Raw genomic sequence first — 21,211 nt, forward strand, 5'->3', positions numbered from 1 at the left:
CAAGTGTGGAAGGTGGCTAATTCTCGGTGTTGTTTCGTTTTCTCTCTGCTGCCCAGTTATTACTCTGAATTTTCAGGAGGAGAAACTGTGCTTCTCCTTATTTTTGCTGCTATCTCCCAATGCTCTTTTACACCCTGGGTGTGCCCCCACTTTGCGGCTGAATTTTGTCTTCTGAGACATGTTCGGGGTTTAATTAGTGTGATAGAGAAGGTCTTGCTCCACATGGTGTTCTTTAAAATCTGGAAGGGATGATGAGCTTGAACTACACAAAATCTCTCCTTGAGAATGCAGTTGAAGTTTTCCGTGGTGTGGGACTCACTGGATATTGTGGGCTGGAAAGCATTCAGGTGAATGCAGCTGCTTTATCTTTGATCTGCCAGTGGCCATCCTCCTAAGAAAGCCACTCCAAGGATGTCTCTCTGTCTTCTCCCTTCCAGACAAGTCAAGTTCTGTCAGATTGTGATCACCACAGAGGCATCTGATTTGGTCATCCTCAGAGACAGTCCAGCCTCTGGAGTGCTGTAAGCATTTTGTTTCCTGCTTTAACCATTGCAGCAGTTCTTTGCCTGTCACAGCACTCTGGATCCTAGGTACATCAGCACTACCACCACGACCATTGCGTTCCTTAGGAGTAGTGGAACAAACTTGTCTGTCTCCATACTTGGTGTCAGCAATGCTGACTGCCGCCTAAATCTCTCTCTCTCTGCTTTTGGATGTTCAGGGAGCATTCAAAACACTCAAGTTGGTGACAAACTCTGGCAGCACCAAGATTTGCCAGAAAATGGATAAAAGGTTTCCAAAAGGACCATCTCATCTCATAGGTAGGCAATACAGATGTATGCTCTGTATGCCTACCATGCCTGTATGCCTGTATGCCTGGGGTCTCTCGGGCTGTTTGGACTCCATCATTTCAGGTAACTGCTTCTTGCTGTATCACAGCCAAAAGGGTCAATGATAAATTTCTGGGTAAGATGAAGATGGATTTCTTCGTTCTCCTTATCATTCATGGCTATTGTTGTGTCCTCAGACTATAGGGTGGTCTGCATTGAACTGGAAACATGCATGTGTTCATCAACCTCATTGGAGTTTAGATTTGCAGGCTGTCCTGCAAGGAATAAGCTGTTACTTAATTCCAGGTCAGTTATGTTGGTCCCTTGCAGTTTGCTCATTCTGATAGTGAGTACTCATTATGGAGTACTCACTTGAATTAAAGAGTCTGTGCTAAGGTCTATTTGGCACCTATTTTAGTCTGTAATTTGCCTACCAGTCAAGTTGCTGTAGTTTCTCACTCCATCCTTTCCACATTCCTTAAAGAGCTTTTTCAGTGTCTTGCCTTCAGGTGGAGATGCAGGAATTTAAATACTAAGCTGTTTATTCTTTTGTGTCATCAGTTTCAGATCCTCAACATAGCTGTTCACTTTCTAGTCTGTGAAGCTGAATTTCTCAGTTACTCTCACTTATTCCAGAGGCCAACTGTGGCAGATCTGTCTTGATTATAGCATTCCCTTTCATAGGTACTGCAGTTTGTCCCTGAGACAGTACCAGAATTTCACCCAGATCAGCTCTCTTTCCACAGTCCTATGCTTTGATATCAGTAGAGCCTCTTCAGATTTATTTTGAGATACAGAAACATTGTTGGCAGGTTTGAGAGCTTTGCTTGACTTGATCAGTGATTGTTCAAATAGCCGGAGGTTCTGTCAATGCTCACTGAGAAACCACCTCAACAGAACCATTCAAAGCCCTGGTTTGGACTCCAGCAAGGTCCAAGCAACTTCTGGGGTGCTGTTGAAGTACACCTTTATTTCCAGCCTCTGTCATGGAGCTGCCTGAAACCTCCATCATAATTTTCACTGGGTGCTGATCTGTCTCTGAAGCCTAAAGGTTGAAGCAGTGTTTGGTGGAGTGGCTCTGTAGTCACTGCTTGCGTGTAGAACATGACTCTCCATTTGCTTCCTTCGGTCCCAGTATAGCTGTGTGGAACCACCCCTGGAGGGAGCGGACCTTTGAGCTGTCGTGCATAGAAAGAGGAAAGAAAGGAGAGATTGTGTTCACCACCAAATACTCTCTGAGATGCACAATCCACATTGCACATATGTTCCCCTCCCACACTTGCAGTCCCTTCAAAGCAGTGTGTTGGCATGGAGAAGAGGCAACCAAAATTAAATGCCCTTTACCTTGTTTGCCCATCTGCTGTTTTTTTAACTGGAATGTTATTTTTCTAGTACACTGAACAGCACTGAGATTTGAGTGAGAAGATTTGTCTTTATAAATGTAAGTATGAGACTTTAGTTCACAAATATATGTTCTGCTGCAGATTCATGGTAGACATATTATGTATCTTGAGAGTTTTTCTAAATCCTCCCCACTTTATCATCCCCCTTGTTACCTGATTGCATGTTGTTGACAAAATTATAGAGGGAGTTTGAAATCAATTATTGTAAATATACCAGCATTCTGCTTAGATAAACAAAGCATTGCATATGTCTTACTTTAAAGATTGCTGCTGTTTTCATGTTGTCATGTCCCAGCTTACAGATGACTCTTACCAGCCCACCATCTGGCCCCAAAGGAGCAGCCAGGTACCTTCCCTCCTCTCCCCTCCTCACAGGCACTCCCATTCCTGCCTTCTGCCACTACACCTCTCCAAAAAAGCAGGTGGGAGCACTGCATGCTGGTGATATGCCCTGCTCCCTAGGCCATCACAGAATCATAGAATGGTTTGGGTTGGAAGGGACCTTAAAGATCATCTAGTTCTAGCCTCTTCCAAATCCCCTGCCATGGTCAGAAACACCTTTCACTAGACTGGGTTGCTCAAAGGCTTATCAAACCTGGCACCTTGGCATTGAACACAGCCAGACAGGTGCAGTCAATACTGTATTCTTTCACTTGGGGGAAATAGGAAGTGAAATGAGAAAGGGAGGTATCAGACAAAAATCTGGAAATGTGATGCTGAACAATTTACATGGTTTGATTTACATGCTTGGTGTGATTTCATCCTCCTGAGATGTTTCCTTGAATTTTTCCAGGAAGCTCGCAGGTACAGAAGCTCTCTGATTCTTTGCTGCTTTGTGGTACCAGTGTACTATCCTTAGTCCAAAACATTTTCTTTTCATTTTGTATTTGTAGGAAACTTCCTTACTTTTTGGGCAAGGTACATAACCAAGACCCAGAGTTTTATTTGATTCTTTTCATCTTCTCATCCTTATCTTTAGCAACCCTATGGGCTAGAAATACAGTCATTCTAAATGGAAGTATATAATCTTCAAAAATTGCAAATTACAGTAATGTCGTGTTTGTGACTTAATGCTGGTGAGAGGATTAGCTTTTTTATTTTCTTTTACATACACCAGAACTACCTAGCTTTTACTTTCAAAGTGTTCAAAACTACCACTTAGCAGTGAGATTTTGAGCAATTCACTTGTGCATTTTCCTTATACTTGATTTCATCAAGTGTTTGTATCTGCATTTAAATATGTCAATACATCTATCTGAGAGGTAGTTTATTTAAATTGTTCTCTGTGTGTCAAACTATAAGGCTTTAATTAAAGACTGAAATGTCTTCCTAAAATATTTACATCAGCTCAGACATCTATGATTGGCTTAATGCAGGAACTATTCATGTCTATAGCTCATGTCGTACAAGATCTCACGTTTTCATAAAGTCACATCTATTCTTAAAATCTCTGATGCTTTCACATTGAAGGAACATTGTGTGCTGCTAATAACAACAGTGACAACTTGAGAGGTCCTTTCTGTCTTCAAGCACATTCAATACAGGGTTTGTGCCCACAAAGAACAGTGAGAAAACTCTCCTGACTTTTGCAGGAACAGAAATAGTCTCTGATATAATTTAACCTCATTTTTCCTTGCTCTTGTATTCAACAGTTAAGTACAGTTTAATGTCCCCACTTAGCCAGTGGGGGCAAACTGATAAAAATGGAGATGCTTACATGTTCTGTGCTCTGACAACGTTAGACAACGTTAGACTATGGGCTTAACCCAGGGAAGTTTTCTGGCTCCTGTAGACCTCCTACATTGTGAGTCAATGTCTGTATCTGTTATTTCTATTTAAATTTTCTTCTGTTAGTACATTTAGTTTAGACAACTAGCAGATGAAACCTGCTCGGTATATCTACTGCTGGTGCTAGACATAGCAAGAGCTGGTGTTGTTTTGACAGGCAGACAAACAGATTTACAGTTTTAAATTGAAAATTTCATCCTTTGGAGCTATTATGAGAACTTGGTTAAAACATTAATGGGATATTAAAGTGATAGTATTTTGACTTCTCCTGACAAGTATGGCAAATTTTCTGAGTGACAGTTCAGCAAAAGAGATTCCAACCTGCAAGTATAATTTTCAAAGGGACATTTTACAAATTAACATTATAAAACAATCATTGGAAAAGCATCTTCCTGATAGTAAATGGAAAGTATCTATTCCAAATCCACTGTACAGTACATTGTTAAATCAGTGGCTATGTTTTCAGACACAGCAACATTTTGAGCTTAGTCCTGCTTTAATGAATAGAATAATTTCTTTCAACTTTATAGAATCTGAGGCCAGAACAAGCTCATTTTTATGGTGGGAGGATGCTGAGCTAACAAACTGGCTAATTTGAGAGCATACCTACACACACGCATGTAGTGAATTCAATAGGGTGCTAATTTTAGCTGATGTGAACTGGGAGCAAGCCAGTTGTGGAAATGCAAGGTTTTTACTTGTTAGCTTCCTTGTAGTCTGCCTTACATATGAGTAATGAGTGGTTTTCTTCATATTTTCCTGATACTCCTTTAGCTCTGGGAGTTGTTAGTTTCCTTTGATCTGTTTCAGAAGGGAAAATACAATATAAAAATGGATGAGTGATGAGTTGGATGAAATGTACCACTCTCTGGTAACTATATGCTTATTGGGCTGACCTGCATGGAGCCTTTCTTAGGAATCTTCTTGAATATATAGATGTGTGAGACTGTGAGACTGTGCACAAAAAGAGAGACTGTGCACATTTATGGATAAAGGGCAGGTGAGGCTCGGGGAAGGACTCTGAGTAGCTCGGAGGTCTCAGAATTGGGGGCTTCCCACTGATGCTGAAGCAAACCTACCCTGGGGGAGATCATAATTTCCACCTGCAGCACGACACAACCACAATCTGGATATTCCTTGGTTAGGACATTTCTCACATCTAGATTTCAGTCAAATGGACTTTTACTCTACTTCTGTCGCGTTCACAGCACCATTTAGTCCCAAAAGAAAAATCTGCTGTATGGGACTTTTCCTACTCTCTATGCCAAACCTCCTAGTCCTTTCCTTTCTCTGTCTTTAAATGAGGTTGTTAGGTGTGAGCTCTTTCCTACTCTTTATTCCTGGTGAGTTAGTACAGGCAGTATGGAAATGGCTCCATTTCAGCCCTGCTTTTCAGATGGAAGATTATGTTAAAGAAATTCGGAGAATGTGACTAAGAAGCTTGTTCTGTTTGAACATCATTATTTGCAGGGATGGTTTAGTTAACCATCTTGTTCCTTTCATTTCTGTTTTTTCTCCCCAGATTCATGTTTGGCTATTTTGCATTCAGTGTCTCAGGTGACCATGTAGCAGTTGCTCTCTGCTGAAAACCCTTAAACTGGCTGCTGTTTCATGAGCCTGTCTATCATTCTGTTTTCATGGCTTTTCTTCTTCAGTGGTGTTAGAGGTAAAAGTTGCTCTGATTATTTGTTAGCCAAATCCTGACTTTCCAGTAACAGTTGGACATCCTTAAATTACAAACAGGTACTTCAGTTGTGAAACCGTTGACAACATTGCCTTACACTCAAGGAAAATTTCTGAATGTCCCTGAGCTATTTTAGTTAATTTCTGGCGGTGTAGTTTCTTTAACTATTTATATTTAAGTAGCTTTTATTTTCACATGGATAATTAGGTGGAACTGGTTCCTGCTTTGGCTTAGACTGGGAGCTCATTAATATGCCTTTTGGGAGGCATCCTGTCTTTTTGCTTGTCTTTGGGGTGCCCAGCAAGGAAGAACTTCTCAGGCTGTGATGGCTGGTGATGTGAGTTATCCTAGCATTGTCTCACTACTTACTCATAGTCAATGTGCTTTATCTTGACAGCACCTAAAATGTGATTACTTTTTTTAGATTAGCATGAAGGGTTCTGTGTAGATTAGTAATAGAGAGCTGTTAAAGTGCTATAATGCAGAGCCAGTACATGAGTGCCATAGGGCTACTTAATATAGCAAATATTTTAAATTTTTTTCAGGATGTTTAAAATTCTGTAATATATGCCCTTGCTGAATCTTCATACATTGCCATTTAATGTGTGTGGTTAGGCATTAACCATGGCCTGTGTGGTCCGTGTCTGCTGTTTTTGCATTGCTTTTCCTCTGTCTTTCAACGTCAAGTCTTATGAAACTTCACAGTGGTTCAGCCTCTCCTGGTTTCTTACACCATAATGGTGGGAAATCTTGATCAGTATCAAATGTCATGTTTCATTTAATGTGTGTCATGCTGGGCAGGAAATTAATTCTTTTTTGGGGAAAAAAAGTCCTATTTTGCTTTGGTCAGAGGTTTTCAGATATGTTGAAGTGTTGCATTTGATTCCTGTTTGCATGTGGACATTGGAATGTCTCAGTTCAGGCTCTCGTGTTACCTCAGTTGTCAGATGTTTATTGCTGTTTGATCTTCATGGTCTTCCTCATCAAGCATGCTGATTTTATGGCTAAAAATCTGCTGGTTGTTAACTTTCTTCACTTGAGATGCTAGATGCACTAAATGAGACCAAACTGCTCTAAAGAAGGTATTTCTTGGTCTTGTTGGCTTAGGGCAGTTACATCCTTTACACCCTTTACAGAAATCAAGGGTGTCTTGATGTGAGTAGCCATGACTTAAAAAGGTGCCGCCAGTAAGACAGCCCCAGACTGCAGCTTGTCATTTACTCTTTACCTGTCCCAAGGCCAAACAAGGTTTGGCAGGCTCTCACATCTGAGATGAAACTGTATCATGGGAGAGCTTCCTGATAAGTCCAAGCCCTGCACCTAGGGGTAAAGGTGTCTCCCTTTGCTTATGCTAAAATGTTATTGCACAATTTATAAAGCTAATCCTCTCTGCCCTCGCAGTGGTATTTCACCATATGTGAGGACTAGCCCAGAGGACACCTTTGTGGCTGGAACCTTTAAACATATCAGTTCCTGTATTTCACTTAGGAGGTTATGTGTGTTCCAGTTTCTTGGGGAGGAACTTGTTATGGTTTGAATTAATTGCTGACCATATCTGTATCTCTTCACTGTAGCTTTGAACAGTTCCAGAACGTTATTCTCCCCTTTCAGCTTCAGTGTAACTTTGCAACTTAAACATTGGTGAGGGAGGTCCTGAAACCTGGGGGCTGAGGAGCCCCTTGCTCACTCCCACACCAGCTTCTCTCTCTCCTAAAGAAGAAGTATAGGCAGGCCTGTTTCCCTATTTCAGGGAAACATTACTCAAAGGCAAGAAATACTTCTTCCTTTCCTTGGTGTTACCTTCATAGGTAACATAACTTCACAATTCACTCCTGTAAATATGGAATTAGTAGAAACAGTAGATTGTGTAGTTTAAACTTTGCCGTTTGTACTAAACATTATTTAATTATATTTTTCAGTTCTTAGCAATTGCTTATTTTTGGTAGCCAGCAATATGGGTATTTCTTGGAATGTCTGTAGCTGAAAACCCCAAAATTCCATATGAGCAGAATGCTTTTATATTGCATTTGTTTTGTTGAGGTGCCTGTTAGTTTTGCCATTAGTAAGGTGAAATGTGAGCAGAATTTAGTGGTGGGATTTGTTTCATGATGGAAGTTGCAAATGAGAAAAGGAATTAAGCAAAAAGGAAAATAGAAAAGCAGGATTCCTAGGCATGCTGTTCCTGGTGTAGTGAGAGAATATATCATTGGGGTGTATTCTGATCGTGATGACTTAACAAGCTGAAGACCTGTGGAAGCATGCAAGCAGTGTCTTGGGTATGAACATGAGCAAAAGTACTTTGCAAACATTCAGCTTTATCTATTCCAATCTCATAACAATGGAAATTAATGCAAGCTCTGATAACTATGATAAAATGGCTTCTATTACAGAGTTGGGGACAAGGGGACACTGTTTCCCACAATATTGCTGTATCCAGATTGGTAAGGTCTGGCTAGGTGGACAACCAGACAAGTAGTTCAACAGATACGAATACAAAGCCCTGCAGCCAGGCAGGAGGAGCTCCAGGCCGGGGACTGACAGGCCAGAGAGCAGCTCTGTGGAAGGACCCTGGGGGTGCATTTGGCGCCAAGCTGGGCACTCACCAGCAGCACACCTGGCTGCAGGGGAGACCACAGCATCCTGGGCTGCGTAGATGAAAGCATGACCAGATCAGGGGAATGAATTATCTGCCTCTACTCAGCGATCCTTAGACCACTTTTAGATACTCTGGTTATACCAGCAGCATCCTACTCTCCCCAGTGCAGGAGGAACATCAGAAACCTGGAGTGAGTTCAGTGTTGAGTCACCACAGCCATCAGGGCTGGACCATTTGTACTCTGAGGAGAAGCTGAGGGACCAGGGCTCATACAGACTTGAGAAAAGATGTTTTTGTAGGTGGTTATCATGGAGTCAGTCTCTTTGTGATAGAGAATGGTGAGAGGATGAGAGGCAACAGGAACAAGTTGAAACAAGAGTGATGCAGACTGGCTTGTTCCCCATGAGGACAGTTAAGCAGTGGAAGATACTGCTCACAGAAGCTGTGTAGACTCTCTTCTTGTAGGTTTCCAATACTTTACAGTTCAAAGCCCTATGGACTCAGGTCTGATCCCATAGCTGGCCCTGATTTGAGCAGGAGGTTTGACTAGAGATTTTCTAAGGTCCCTTCCCACCTGAATTTTTTTGTGATGGTATGAAATAGCAATTTTCAGTTTGGATAATTCATTCATTGGCAGAGGTACTGGATGTGATTTCTTCATGTGTATAGATCAATATTTATTTTTCTGTACAATTACTTTTAATATATGAACTTGAGAAACACTGATGGTAGGGGACATTAAAATTTAATTTGACTTTACAAAAATGTTTGCTGTCATTGAAGTTAGTGGCACTATTCAAATGGGTGCAGGTACTACATACTAACACAAGTGCACAGGAGCTTGTGTTAAGAGGATATTTGGTATTTTGGTTAATAATGAGAAGTTATGCTGATAAAATAGTCATTCCAGTACAAAAATCTGGTGTGAAATGATCCTTGAAAGAGGATTGGGGAACCTGTGCTTGACAGCCAGTACAATACCTTTGATGGGTCACCAACATTGTCAGTTAAAAACACCAAGAAAAATAATCATGTTCTTTCAGACAGTCTGAAATCCTGAAGCCATACTCACTTTATGCTTGCCCTATGGAATCATCTGCTGTTTGCCGGTATGAACAAAAGTACAAATGTTGGCACAGATGAGCACAGGATTGATCCAATCCCTGTCATACTGCTTTAGCCTTCGAATGTCAGAGCTCCTGCCTACTTTTCTTTTCAACTTTTCAACTAATCCCTGTGAAATTGTTTACATACAAATCCAGTGTTTTTAAGGGTCTGCTAGATATGTTTGGACTGGTGTTCTCAGTAATAAAAGTACATAAACATGCATTAATCCTGCTGACCGGGGTTTTCAAATACCACTGCTGGCTTGGAGTGCCCCAAGTTCTGTCACTTGCCTCCTGACCTCTGAGACAGGGAGTGACCACCCTCTGGCTACTTTATGAAGTCTGAAATTAGGCACTGAAATAAGACTGGTAAAATTGTTGGTGATTTACTTTAAAATCCTATTCTATTTGTACTTAAAATTAAGCATGACACTTGTGTTAATCATGTTCAAATCTTCGTGTTGACTTGTTGGCTGTGAACATTGTCATAGTCGTATGGATCAGTTATGTAATCAAGGTTTTGTTGTTTGGGAAAAAATGTAATTTTAGTGAAAATATTTATGGCTGTACTTAACATGTAGGAAGCACTAAGAATCTAAAAAGGTAACTTATTAAAAAATGAACACTTAGTTATTCCTTGCTGCATTTAATGTGAGTTCTGGTGGCCTTATATTTGCCAGCAAGACTTATATTTTCATTTCATAATCATGTTCCTTATTTATTCATGGAAACAGACCCAGTGAGGTGATTCATGAGTGCTTTTGATAGTTTTGGTGAAATCAAAATTAAAGAGAATGTAAAGCTTAGCTTAAAACAGAATAAGATCCTTAGTAACAGTCTCTCTCTTTTAGGAACCCTTCCATCTTTGGATCACTAGCATTGCTGGGTGTCAGAGTAACCTCTTAGCCATTCATTTAAGACATCAATTAGTAGTTGAAGACTTTCAGAAGAGACTTGGTCTTACTTGCAGTGCCCTGACAGCCAAAGTACAGATTAGGAGCTAAAGATCAGGCACTTGGATTTTAAAGTTTGGTCTTTTTATGGGAGCCAACAGTGATTTTTTTTTAAATTCTGCAATGTGAAGTGAGTGCACGTGATGAAAATTATGGTGCTCATTGGACTTCAGAGATAAATAGTGATTGCTTGCTCCATGTTCACAGGATGGCACTGAGGGAGAAGGGAGTGGTGCCCTTCCTGGGTTCCCTCTTACTTTTTTCTTTAAGTTCAAGCATGTAGCTCTATTAGAAGGGAGAGAAAGAGAGTGGGTGTTATAATAACATGTAGGCTTAGAGACAGGCAGTTCTGGAAGTAACTTAAACAAAACCATTGAGATCATTTTGTCAAGACACTGTCTGGTTCACCAGTTAATGCTTTGGAAGAAAAAATCAGATCACTTATAACTTCTCTTATTTGCTGTGTGAGTTACTCTGCAGATTGCTATCTACACCATCACACCTGTGTTCTTTTGTTCTATTTCCTGTGCATAGAGCAAAGTGCATCAGAGAAATTGCAGGTGAACAAAATCATGTTTAGAAACATCAGTTTTTTCTTGTCATGTTTTGAGTGCAGAATTCATGCTGAAGCAAAGGAATTAAGTGGAGGATCTTGAGAGCAGGCAGAACAAAGCCAACCAGGCAAAGCACAAAAGAGATGCTCTGGTGTCCCTGGAATGTGAAAAATGAGGTATTGAGCACAGTGGCATTGTGCCCTCTTCTCCTGGCCTGGGTAACTCAATCCTATTTGATGTAATACAACTTACGAGAAAGATTCTTTTTTGACATCTTACTGAGGTGACTGTAGTTCTCAAAAAATACCACTTCACCACCAGAGGAAAGGGGGGATTACCACTGAGTTATGAGAATGGCTGGGTGACTGCAGAGAGGCTGAGCAGAGCACATGGCATGGCAGAGAGAGAAAGAAAAGCAGATGAATTTCATACTTTTTTTCCACATGTGGCTATTTTTACATTCTTTTTGTTCAGTGTCAGTTTGCTGGTGTGGGTGCACGGACGGCCCTGGCAAGTCATCGCACTCCTGAAAGTTGCAAGGCAGAGGAGTATTTAGCATCTGGGGACTTATGGTTTCTGGCAGTTTTGTTGATGCCTCTGGAAGTACTGATGCAGTTAACCTTTGTGCAATCATGTAGCTCTAGATTAAGAAACGTGCAGTGGAATACCTTCAACATAAACTGGGAATACGAAGCAAAGAATTACACAAAAAGAATGACAAGCTAAAAGTAAGTGAAGCAAAGTTGTTGGTAGTTCCTTTTTTTTCTCCATATATGCCAGAAATTTGGTTTTTAGCAAACATAAGGTTAATATTTCCATTATTAATAATAATAAGGATTTCTAAGTTATCCAGGAGTATGGTAGAACACAGGGCTTAAACAATTTTTAAGCCATGTAAAGTCATTGTCAAGTAAGTACCCATTTTATAGATGGGTACACTGAAGCAATTCTGTGACTTCATCTCTGGGATCACAAAATCTGTAGAGGCAGAAATACAAATAAGAAATTAGTTCTCATGATTTCTGTAGACTGGAATTTTATTGGTATAGAAGCAGCACAATTATAGTGAAGACTGAAAAAAACCACCTTTTTCTATATGTAATGCAGTGCATAACTTGCCTTTGTTTATTTTTTTCCTTTTCTTTTCAACTTCCCAAACAATTTTTATACTTTGGCATGTGTTGAATAGCATTTTTAAAAGTAAAGCAGTAAAGAGCTTATGGAAAATTCTGATCTTGTTATTCAAAATGAATGAATCTTTTTAATTGTTTGTTGATATATTAGAGATACATTTTCACTTCCTTTAAGGCTTTTGTAAGCCACATTATATCTTTCAGCTGTGTTGGTTTCCAGGTCACCAGTACATTGTGCAGGTGGAGTATCCTTTTCTTTGGCACTGTATGGTTGAAACCCAGAAACAGTAGCTTTGAATATTCTGATATATCAGGAAGCACCACATCATTTGATTGTTTGATTGCTGCAGTATGAAACAACTTAGTCTTTTTTGTGTACATTTGCTTGGATGTTTGCAATTCATGGCAGTCTTACTTTCCTAGCTGTGTAATCTGCCCAGCTCTCCCTGTAGTGCTCTGGTACAAACACTGGCAGTATGATCGCTGTGGAGGCGTGATTGTGACAGCACAAAAGCAACCAAATCACTTATGCACAATTAAATTGGCCATGTTTCAGAGAGATCACCAAACCATGGCTAAAAGCATGCTTTTATGTAATTACCTTGCTATTTTCTCTTTGATTTGTATAAAACTGGGTTTTGTTGTTATTGAAGAAAAAAAAACAGTTGCAGTAGACTATGAATTGTAAAGAATTCACCCTTAATAATAGGAAAGATAAGTTATTAGTTTAAGTCACTATTAAATTGTGAAGCAATGGAAAGTACAAAATGTTGTGATGGAAGACTGCTTGGCTTTGAATAGGTTAAATCCAGCCTAATAGGAATAGGTTTTGATGATACAGCAATAAATCCGAAGTACATTTAAAGGTTAAGTGAACAATTACCACAGAAATTTCTTTCTGAATACCCAAGAGGAGCACAAAGTTACCGGAAGTAGGATTTGGAGCCAGTAGTTCTGGCAAGGGATTCAAGCATCTCTTTCATAGGACTGCTGAATGTGGCAAAACAGACTCTTACTCTTCATAGGTAAGCTTTCTCTAGTAGGACTGGGAGAGGTATGGGTGAGGTTCTGCAGAGATTCCACACTTGCAATGAATTATGTGTGCTGTGGTTTCACCCCAGCCAGCAGCCAAGACTCCGTAATTCCTATTCTAGCCACTGTAAAGAACATTAACTCTACCCCAGCCAAAACCAGCACATTGTGTGATATGTAGGCTTTAATCTTTCAGTTTGCAGGGTAATTTGAATATCCATTCACCCTAACTGAATACATGTGTACAATTAAGTTGGAATTGAGGCAGATTTTAGGTTTTGAAATTCCAAGTATCTGGCGTTACCACACATCCCAGTTGGGTTGTGCTCTGGAATGGAGAAAGCATAACATCTTTGCTTTTTTTTTCCCCTACTGGTCACTTTGCATTCTCTTGTGCTAGGCAAGCTTTAGGCGTGGCCTGGATTTCCTCTACATGGAGCAGGAATTTCACTCTGGATTCATCAGCTACAGTATCTCTTGTCAGATGCACACAATGCATTGGCTTTCCTCCCACCACAGTATGGAATCCAGCTGGTATTTCTGCAAAAGGACAGTGTGTTCCAGTCCAAAGGGTTGTTGGATTGATGAACTGGGAAGTTTGAGATTCTTCCACGTGCCTCCTTGTGAAGTTGGCTGTGAGAATTTCATCCCTTTATGTGTTGTTGTAAGGCTGTTCTTTACCTAGAAGTGCACATAAACCTCTGTTCCTGAGTTACTCATGCAGGAAAAACTGTTTGGGGTTATTCAGTGCTGCTTCCCAAAATGTGTGTGTCTGAACCTTCCCAGAGCCATCCACCCTCCAGTCATGTCGGACTCCTCCTTTGCTTTTAATATTGGCAGTCAGACGAGTAGGGGGTTTGCTAACAGCATGATGAACGAGTTGGTAAAGCCTTCTAATTTACATCCATTTAATATTTAGCTTCCTCTTCCATGCCAGTGATGCTAGTGGAGGCAGTGGCTCTGACTATGCTAGGATAGAAGTAAAAAAAAATAGTTGACAGATTATCATACATTTGAGGTAGACAAAGATATGTAACTTGGGTATCCACTAAAAAAAGGTTTCTGTGTATCAACTTTGAAATGCAGTCTATTTGTGGCTTTTTGTTATAGAGGGAATTGGACTGTCTACAAATCCAAGTGCTTCCTATAAAATTATTCTGCTGAAAAATGCTCCAAATCACTTGCTATTCCTAACCCCCCCAAAACTCTGTATGCATATCTGCACAAAATCAGCAACAAGTGTAGCTAGTAATGAAATAATTCAAATTTAGTTTATTTTGTTTCATGATGCACAAATACGAAGTCATTTAAGTGTGACTGATTTTATTCATCCACAGTAGTTGCTCATCTGAAATGCTATTGAAATTCAGTAATTGGAGCTCTGAAATACAGTATTTGACAGATGGTGTGGGTGGTTGTGCCATTTCCATGATAAATCTACTTACAAATATAACCATGAGGAAGTTGTGTTCATTCCTTGACTATGGGAACATATAGATGGAAAAAGTGACAAACATGACATATGTGTCTTGGTTCTTCGTTTTCTTCCTATAATAATTTGAATTCTTAAACTGCTGCAAGAGAGAGGCTTCTTTTACTTGTCTGAAAAGGAGTTGCTAAAATATTCCTTCAGTAGCCTTCCTTTTCTTACATTTCCTTTGAAGTTTTTCCTATAGTGAATTACTTTTTTAAAGTCTTCAAGCATTGCTCATTTTAGATGAAAACAAAGTAGATCTTCTCTAAGATACGTTTACTGTTAACTGAAAATATTGGAGGCTGGAGAGACGTACAGTCGTCTTGCCCCAGGGCTTACTGTTGAAACTTAGAGATGTGGTAAAGCGGTATAAATATAAAATATACTGCATTATCCAATTTGAATATTCTTTTTTATTCTCTTTGTGTTTTAACAGAAATCACCGATGCTGGTACTAGAGGAACCCAAGATACAATTAAGGGTGTAAAAAGAAAAAAGATTGTGTCTGAAAACCATCTTAAAAAAATACCAAAATCGCCTTTGAGAAGCCCTGCTGAAGCCAAGGTTAAGCAAAATGTAGACCCTTCACCGCTAAAAGCTCTTCCAGATGTCTCTGAACATGCCACGACACAGGATCACCTGCCCGTGCAAAATGGAAATCAGTGTACCAAACAAAATGGGGGAGAACTTAGTGGTGAGATAAGAGTTGAAACAACCAAATCTGAGACGTCAATGCAGACAAAGCTTTCACTGACGCATCAGTCCTTAGATTTGTGTAAACAGGCAGCGGGGGATACTGATGCAAACCAACTGAACTCAGCAGAGAGGAAGCCTCTCTCAAACTCCTCATTGAGTAATACAAAGACTGACAGTAATGAATGTATTAATTTTGTTGATTGCAGTACGTCATCCCCATGTACGCGTACTGCATTCGATGTCTTACTAAAAGCTATGGAGCCTGAACTGAACACCTTAGCACAAGAGTGCCCCCCTTATGGAATGCAAATAGAGAAACTGAGACCAAATAAAACTGTAAGCACCTCTTCTAGTCTCACATCCAATACAATAAGTGTCCAAAATCAGTCTGCTTTGTCACAGCAGGAGTTTGCAGCTGGACCTCCCTATTACCCATGTACATTGAACAATGTGCATGTAGCAACAACAGCCAAGACTGGACAAGCACAAGGCCAATCAGTTTCTCATTCACAAGACCTTATTACTAAAACCAGTCAGCAAAATCACCAGGTTGTTATGTGTCCAAGTTTAACTAGGACGTTGGTGCAACAGCAGAATCAAGAAAACCCCAAGCTCCAGCAGATCTACAGCATAGCAGTAACTTCATCTGTCGTTCACACCTCATCTTCTACTGTAACTCAGGTTTTTTCTCAAAACCCCTTAGTAGCTAGTTCGTCTTCACCATTGTCAATTAACACATCAAGTTCAACACACTTGTCTATAGGTCCTGTGTATAATTCAGCGCAGATAGCATCAGTTGTAAACCATGGTGTAGAACAAATATGTAACCTCTTGAAAGACCAGAAGCCTAAAAAGCTAGGGAAATACGTCTGTGAGTATTGCAATCGGGCCTGTGCCAAGCCCAGCGTTCTCCAAAAGCACATCCGATCCCATACTGGAGAGCGACCATATCCCTGTGTGACGTGTGGGTTTTCATTTAAAACCAAAAGCAATCTCTACAAGCACAAAAAATCTCATGCACATGCTATCAAACTTGGACTAGTCCTGCAACCAGATTCAGGTGGCCTCTTCTTATCTCATGACTCAGACAAAGCACTTAGCATTCATTCAGATGTGGAAGAAAGCGGTGAAAGTGAAGATGAAGGCACTGCAGATGAAAGACAAGATGATCAAGAACTGGAACCTGCACAATTAGTGAAAGTCATTTCAAGTGCAGAAACACTGCGGAAAGGAAGCCCTACTCCATTAAGCAACCTAGACTGTATATCAGGTGACTCTTCATTACATGATACAGAACCTCAAGTAAGGGCAGCTTTACCAAAAGTAGTAGTTCATTCTGTAAATGTTTCTCCAGTGAGGGCTGATAGCCCAAAAGTGACAGAGCCAGCACCTGAGCTTGCTGCAGCACAGAGAAAAGGAGATTCTAAAGTCCCATCTCTTCAGTCAAATTTAACACATACAGCCTTATTCAAGGAGAATGACATAAAGCAGCATCAGAAAGTAGAAGCAGGCCTGTTAGAGGAACAGCCAGGATCTACTGGAGGACCAGTGCATGCTCAACTCCAGAGACAACAGGCAACTGATGGTTCTCAAGATCAGCAAGGAAAATGTCTTTTGAGCCCTAGAAGTTTAGGTAGTACTGATTCCGGTTATTTCTCTCGTTCTGAAAGTGCCGATCAAACAATGAGCCCTCCAGCTCCTTTTGTAAGGGGATTGTTGACCTCTGAGAAAGATCCAAATAAAAATCTGCCCTGTGTGCCACGAGCAAGTGGCATGGTAGCATCAGTGGTACAAACTGTTTGTGCCGAAAAAAATCTGATTCTCTCTGGCCAAATGCGACCTCCCTTGGCAACAAAAACTCTTGAGGAGCGTATCTCAAAGTTAATTTCTGATAATGAAGCTGTTGTGGATGACAAACAGTTAGATAGTGTGAAACCAAGAAGAACATCTCTTTCAAGAAGAGGAAGCATAGATTCACCAAAATCTTACATATTTAAGGATTCTTTCCAGTTTGATTTAAAGCCCATGGGAAGAAGAACTAGCTCAAGCTCTGATATACCAAAGTCTCCTTTCACACCCACTGAGAAATCCAAGCAAGTTTTTCTTCTTTCTGTACCATCCCTTGACTGTTTACCTATAACACGAAGTAATTCCATGCCTACCACCAGTTACTCAGCAGTACCTCCTAATGTCATACCTCCCTCTCATGCTCTTCGAGGAAGCCAGTCATTTGATGATAAAATTGGCTCTTTATACGATGACGTTTTTGTGTCGGGACCTGCTACTCCACTGAACCAAGGTGGACATCCCCGGACCCTGGTTAGACAGGCAGCGATAGAAGATTCTTCTACTGGTGAAAGCCAAGGTCTTGGACCAGTGCGATCTGTAGAAGAAAATTATCTGGGGTGTAATTTATCAAATGAATCCTTATTGCAAAGGAGCAAATCCCTGGCACAGGGATCAAATTCAGAAAAAACAAAGAAGTCCCCTCAGGTGCGAGGAACAATGTTTGAATGTGAAACCTGTAGGAATAGATACAGAAAACTGGAAAATTTTGAAAACCACAAAAAATTTTATTGTTCAGAGCTGCATGGACCTAAAACTAAAGCAGCAATCCGAGAGCCTGAGCACAAAACTGCTCCAAACAGTACACAGCCTCAAATTCTACACTACAGAGTCACAACTTCAACTGGTGTCTGGGAGCAGACACCCCAGATAAGGAAAAGAAGGAAAATGAAAAGTGTTGGTGATGATGACGACCCACAGCAAAATGATACGAGTGTACCATCGAAGAACACAGAAGGCCAAAGCAAGCCAGCAAATTCTTCCAGTCTGTCAAAACACAGCGCCACAACCATGGTAGGATCACAACAACCAAGCAAACTTCTTCTTCAGAATTCCCAAATTCAGCTTGTGGCTCGCGGCACAGATCAGACTACTGAGCCAAAGACGGCTCCACTCATTGAAAAGCAAGCAAGTTCAGCTGTGCAAGAAAAGGTGGAGTTGAAAAGACAAGGGACTGGCATTTCAGTAATACAGCACACAAATTCACTGAGCAGAAATAGTTCATTCGAGAAATCAGAGATATTTGAAAGAGCATCACCAGTTTCTTCTCAAGAGCCCAACAAGGGTGCAAAGCACCGCTCTTTGAATACAGTTGTAATCCAAGAAGACAGACACTCTCATCTGAGCACTCCCCAGCGTCACCAACCCTTGTCGTCAGAACTGCCCAGAGGGGAAGTTCAGGGAAGCCAATTAGTTTCTAATGAGAGAAGTGCGCCACTTCAGCCATCAAGACTCGTTCGCCAGCATAACATCCAGGTTCCTGAAATACTGGTCACAGAAGAACCAGACAGAGAGCAAGAAAACCAGTGCAGTGACCCAGAAAAGACAGAAAGGTTTAACTGGCCACAACGCAGTGAAACACTGTCAAAATTGCCAACAGAAAAGCTTCCACCAAAGAAGAAGAGAATTCGGTTGGCTGAAATGGAACATTCATCTGCTGAATCCAGCGTTGACTCCACACTTTCCAGAAGCCTAAGTCGGGAGAGTAGCTTGTCTCATGCCTCTAGTTTCTCAACTTCACTTGATAAAGATGAAACTTTAAAGGCTGAGAACCCTTCCAAAGCAGAGCCTGTTAGTAAGTCTTCAGAATTCCTCATGATTCCTGCTGGCTCACACGCACTGGCAGTGCCTGGACCTCATTACCGGGAAATGAGACGTGCCGCCTCAGAGCAAATCAGCTGCACGCAGCCCTCAATGGAGGTTGTGGACTACAGGAGTAAGTCTTTCGACTGTGGAAACATGTCTCCATCAAAACCTGTCTCGCTTGTAGAGGTAGCCAATCCGAAAGTGTCATCTGCAAATGGGGCTGCTGGACATGTGCCTCTGCTAGAAAGGAGGAGGGGGCCATTTGTAAGACAAATATCTTTAAATATTGCTCCTGAAAATCAACAGCCTCAAGTGAAATCAACTTCTTCATTGCAGGTAACTCATGCCACAGATGTGCCCACAGTGCCACTGCACAGGCTGCAGACCTCTGGCAAACCCTCGGTGGAGTTTCCTTCAAGTACTCAGCATTCACAGACTAACTCCAGACCTCATTCAACAATTCAAAATTGTAATCCTGTTAGCCTGTCTTCACCTCAGCAGCCTCTAGATCACACGTTGAATAATCAAGGCCAGCCATCCTTGACTCATCAGCCTTCTCAGCCATCTACTAAAACATCAACCCAAGGGGAGCAATTAAGCACGAACTCGCTTTCTTGTCATCCTGATGAAAAAAAGGACTGTTTTGCTCCAAAGTATCAACTTCAAGTTAAAACATTACATATAGGTCATCCATACTCTTCTAAATTGCTAAAAAATACTTTATCAACTCAGACTGGTCCGAGTCAAGTTGGGGTGGACGAGAATGCATCTTCCTTTGAAGTGCAGACAAAACTCCCTGACATGTCTAATCCATACTCTGTGCCTCCTCTAAAGCAAATTGTTCCTAATAACTGCAGTAGTCAGATACATCAGATTCCTCCTTTTGTGGTTCCCGTCCGTATTCAGAGCAGTATGCCATCCTATGGCTTCGCAACTGTTACAACCCTGCCTCACATTTTAGTGACCCAGCATCAGGGAAATCAGTCCATCTGCAAAACAAATGTTGTGATGGTGCCAACGCTTGAAGGCAAAACTCAGCTGCCAAAATCTCACAAAGATCATCAGAGGACTTTGCCAAATTCATTTGAATTAGAAAATTCACCACTGGAAAGTGGAAGCAGAAATTCACCTTTGTCAAGCTCTTCGAATGTCATTCAGAAAGTGCCAGTTAGCGGACTCTTCCCTCAACCAGAAGTTGCAGCTTCAAGTAAACGAATGCTTTCCCCAGCAAACAGTTTAGATATTGCCATGGAAAAACAGCAAAAACGTGTTAAAGATGAGAGTGGAGCTGCTTGTATGACAGATGCTAGACCATTGCATTCACTGAGCATTAGATCTAATGACCCTACTAGTAAGCAAAAGAAACCAGTTTTAGTAAGACAGGTTTGCACCACAGAGCCTCTTGAAAATCACCTCTTGGATCCTGATGTTGTTACACAGCATGAAGAAAGCACCAAGGCCAGTACTTCAGACCTGCCTGACCCTCAGTTATCTGACACTGGGGTTTCAGAAACCCTAAAGAAGTTACCAGAATCCGAAGACCTTAAGTCTTCCACATTGCCGGTGTTTGTAGTTAGGAAACCTTCTGAATTGTCTCCAGTGAATAGCCAGAGTTCTCTTCTCAAGGCTGTAAGTAGCAGCCAAGAAAGGTCCCCAGCTAACAGTGATGAGAGCACCCACATCAGCAGCCCGGGCCAAGCAAAGCCTGTAGCAACACTGGCTGTGATAAATGCAGGAGAAATGCAGAGGTTGTCATTTCCAAGCCTCAAGACCACAACAAATTTTACCTGGTGTTACCTCATGAAGAGAAAACCATTGCACCTGCTGCAAAATGATCAAAAAATCTCTGCCTATTCTACATGGACCATTAGTCCCAACAACCCAAATCCACTCGGTTTGTCAACAAAGGTAGCTCTCTCCCTCCTCAATTCCAAACAAAAAGTTGAAAAACCACTGTACACTCTAGCAAGAACTACGCACCCCAGATCTGATGTATTGGTCTATTCAAGCAAGTGGAAGAACAGCTTGACCAAGGTACTTAAGCTCTGTTTGATGTATACTGATCATTTACAGAGGATTTGCTTTGGAAATCTTGCTTCATATTTTAGAGAATGTAATATGCCTGACACATGCCATATATGTGCTTATTTATTCTAATTATGCTAGATCAAACTGCTAAAAAGATCTTAAGTAATTCAATTAGGAAACCTGTTCATAAGGATTTATCATTTTTAATGGGATTTAGTTCCAGAGCTTAAATCTGTGTATTGAGTGTTCATTATAGCAGGAATGTGTTTGGCTATTTGTTTGT

General features: G+C 40.9%; 1 protein-coding gene across 1 annotated transcript in view; it reads left to right on the forward strand.

Annotated features, from left to right (window-relative positions):
- Window positions 1-21,211, forward strand: part of HIVEP1 (HIVEP zinc finger 1) — a 77,019-nt gene that overhangs the window by 30,317 nt on the left and 25,491 nt on the right. Inside the window, 1 exon segment of the mRNA XM_068186231.1 lies at window positions 14,990-20,934. Within this exon segment, the coding sequence (XP_068042332.1) occupies window positions 14,990-20,934 (5,945 nt within the window).

This window comes from Anomalospiza imberbis, chromosome 1 (assembly GCF_031753505.1).
Source record: "Anomalospiza imberbis isolate Cuckoo-Finch-1a 21T00152 chromosome 1, ASM3175350v1, whole genome shotgun sequence".
NCBI classification, from domain to species: domain Eukaryota; kingdom Metazoa; phylum Chordata; class Aves; order Passeriformes; family Viduidae; genus Anomalospiza; species Anomalospiza imberbis.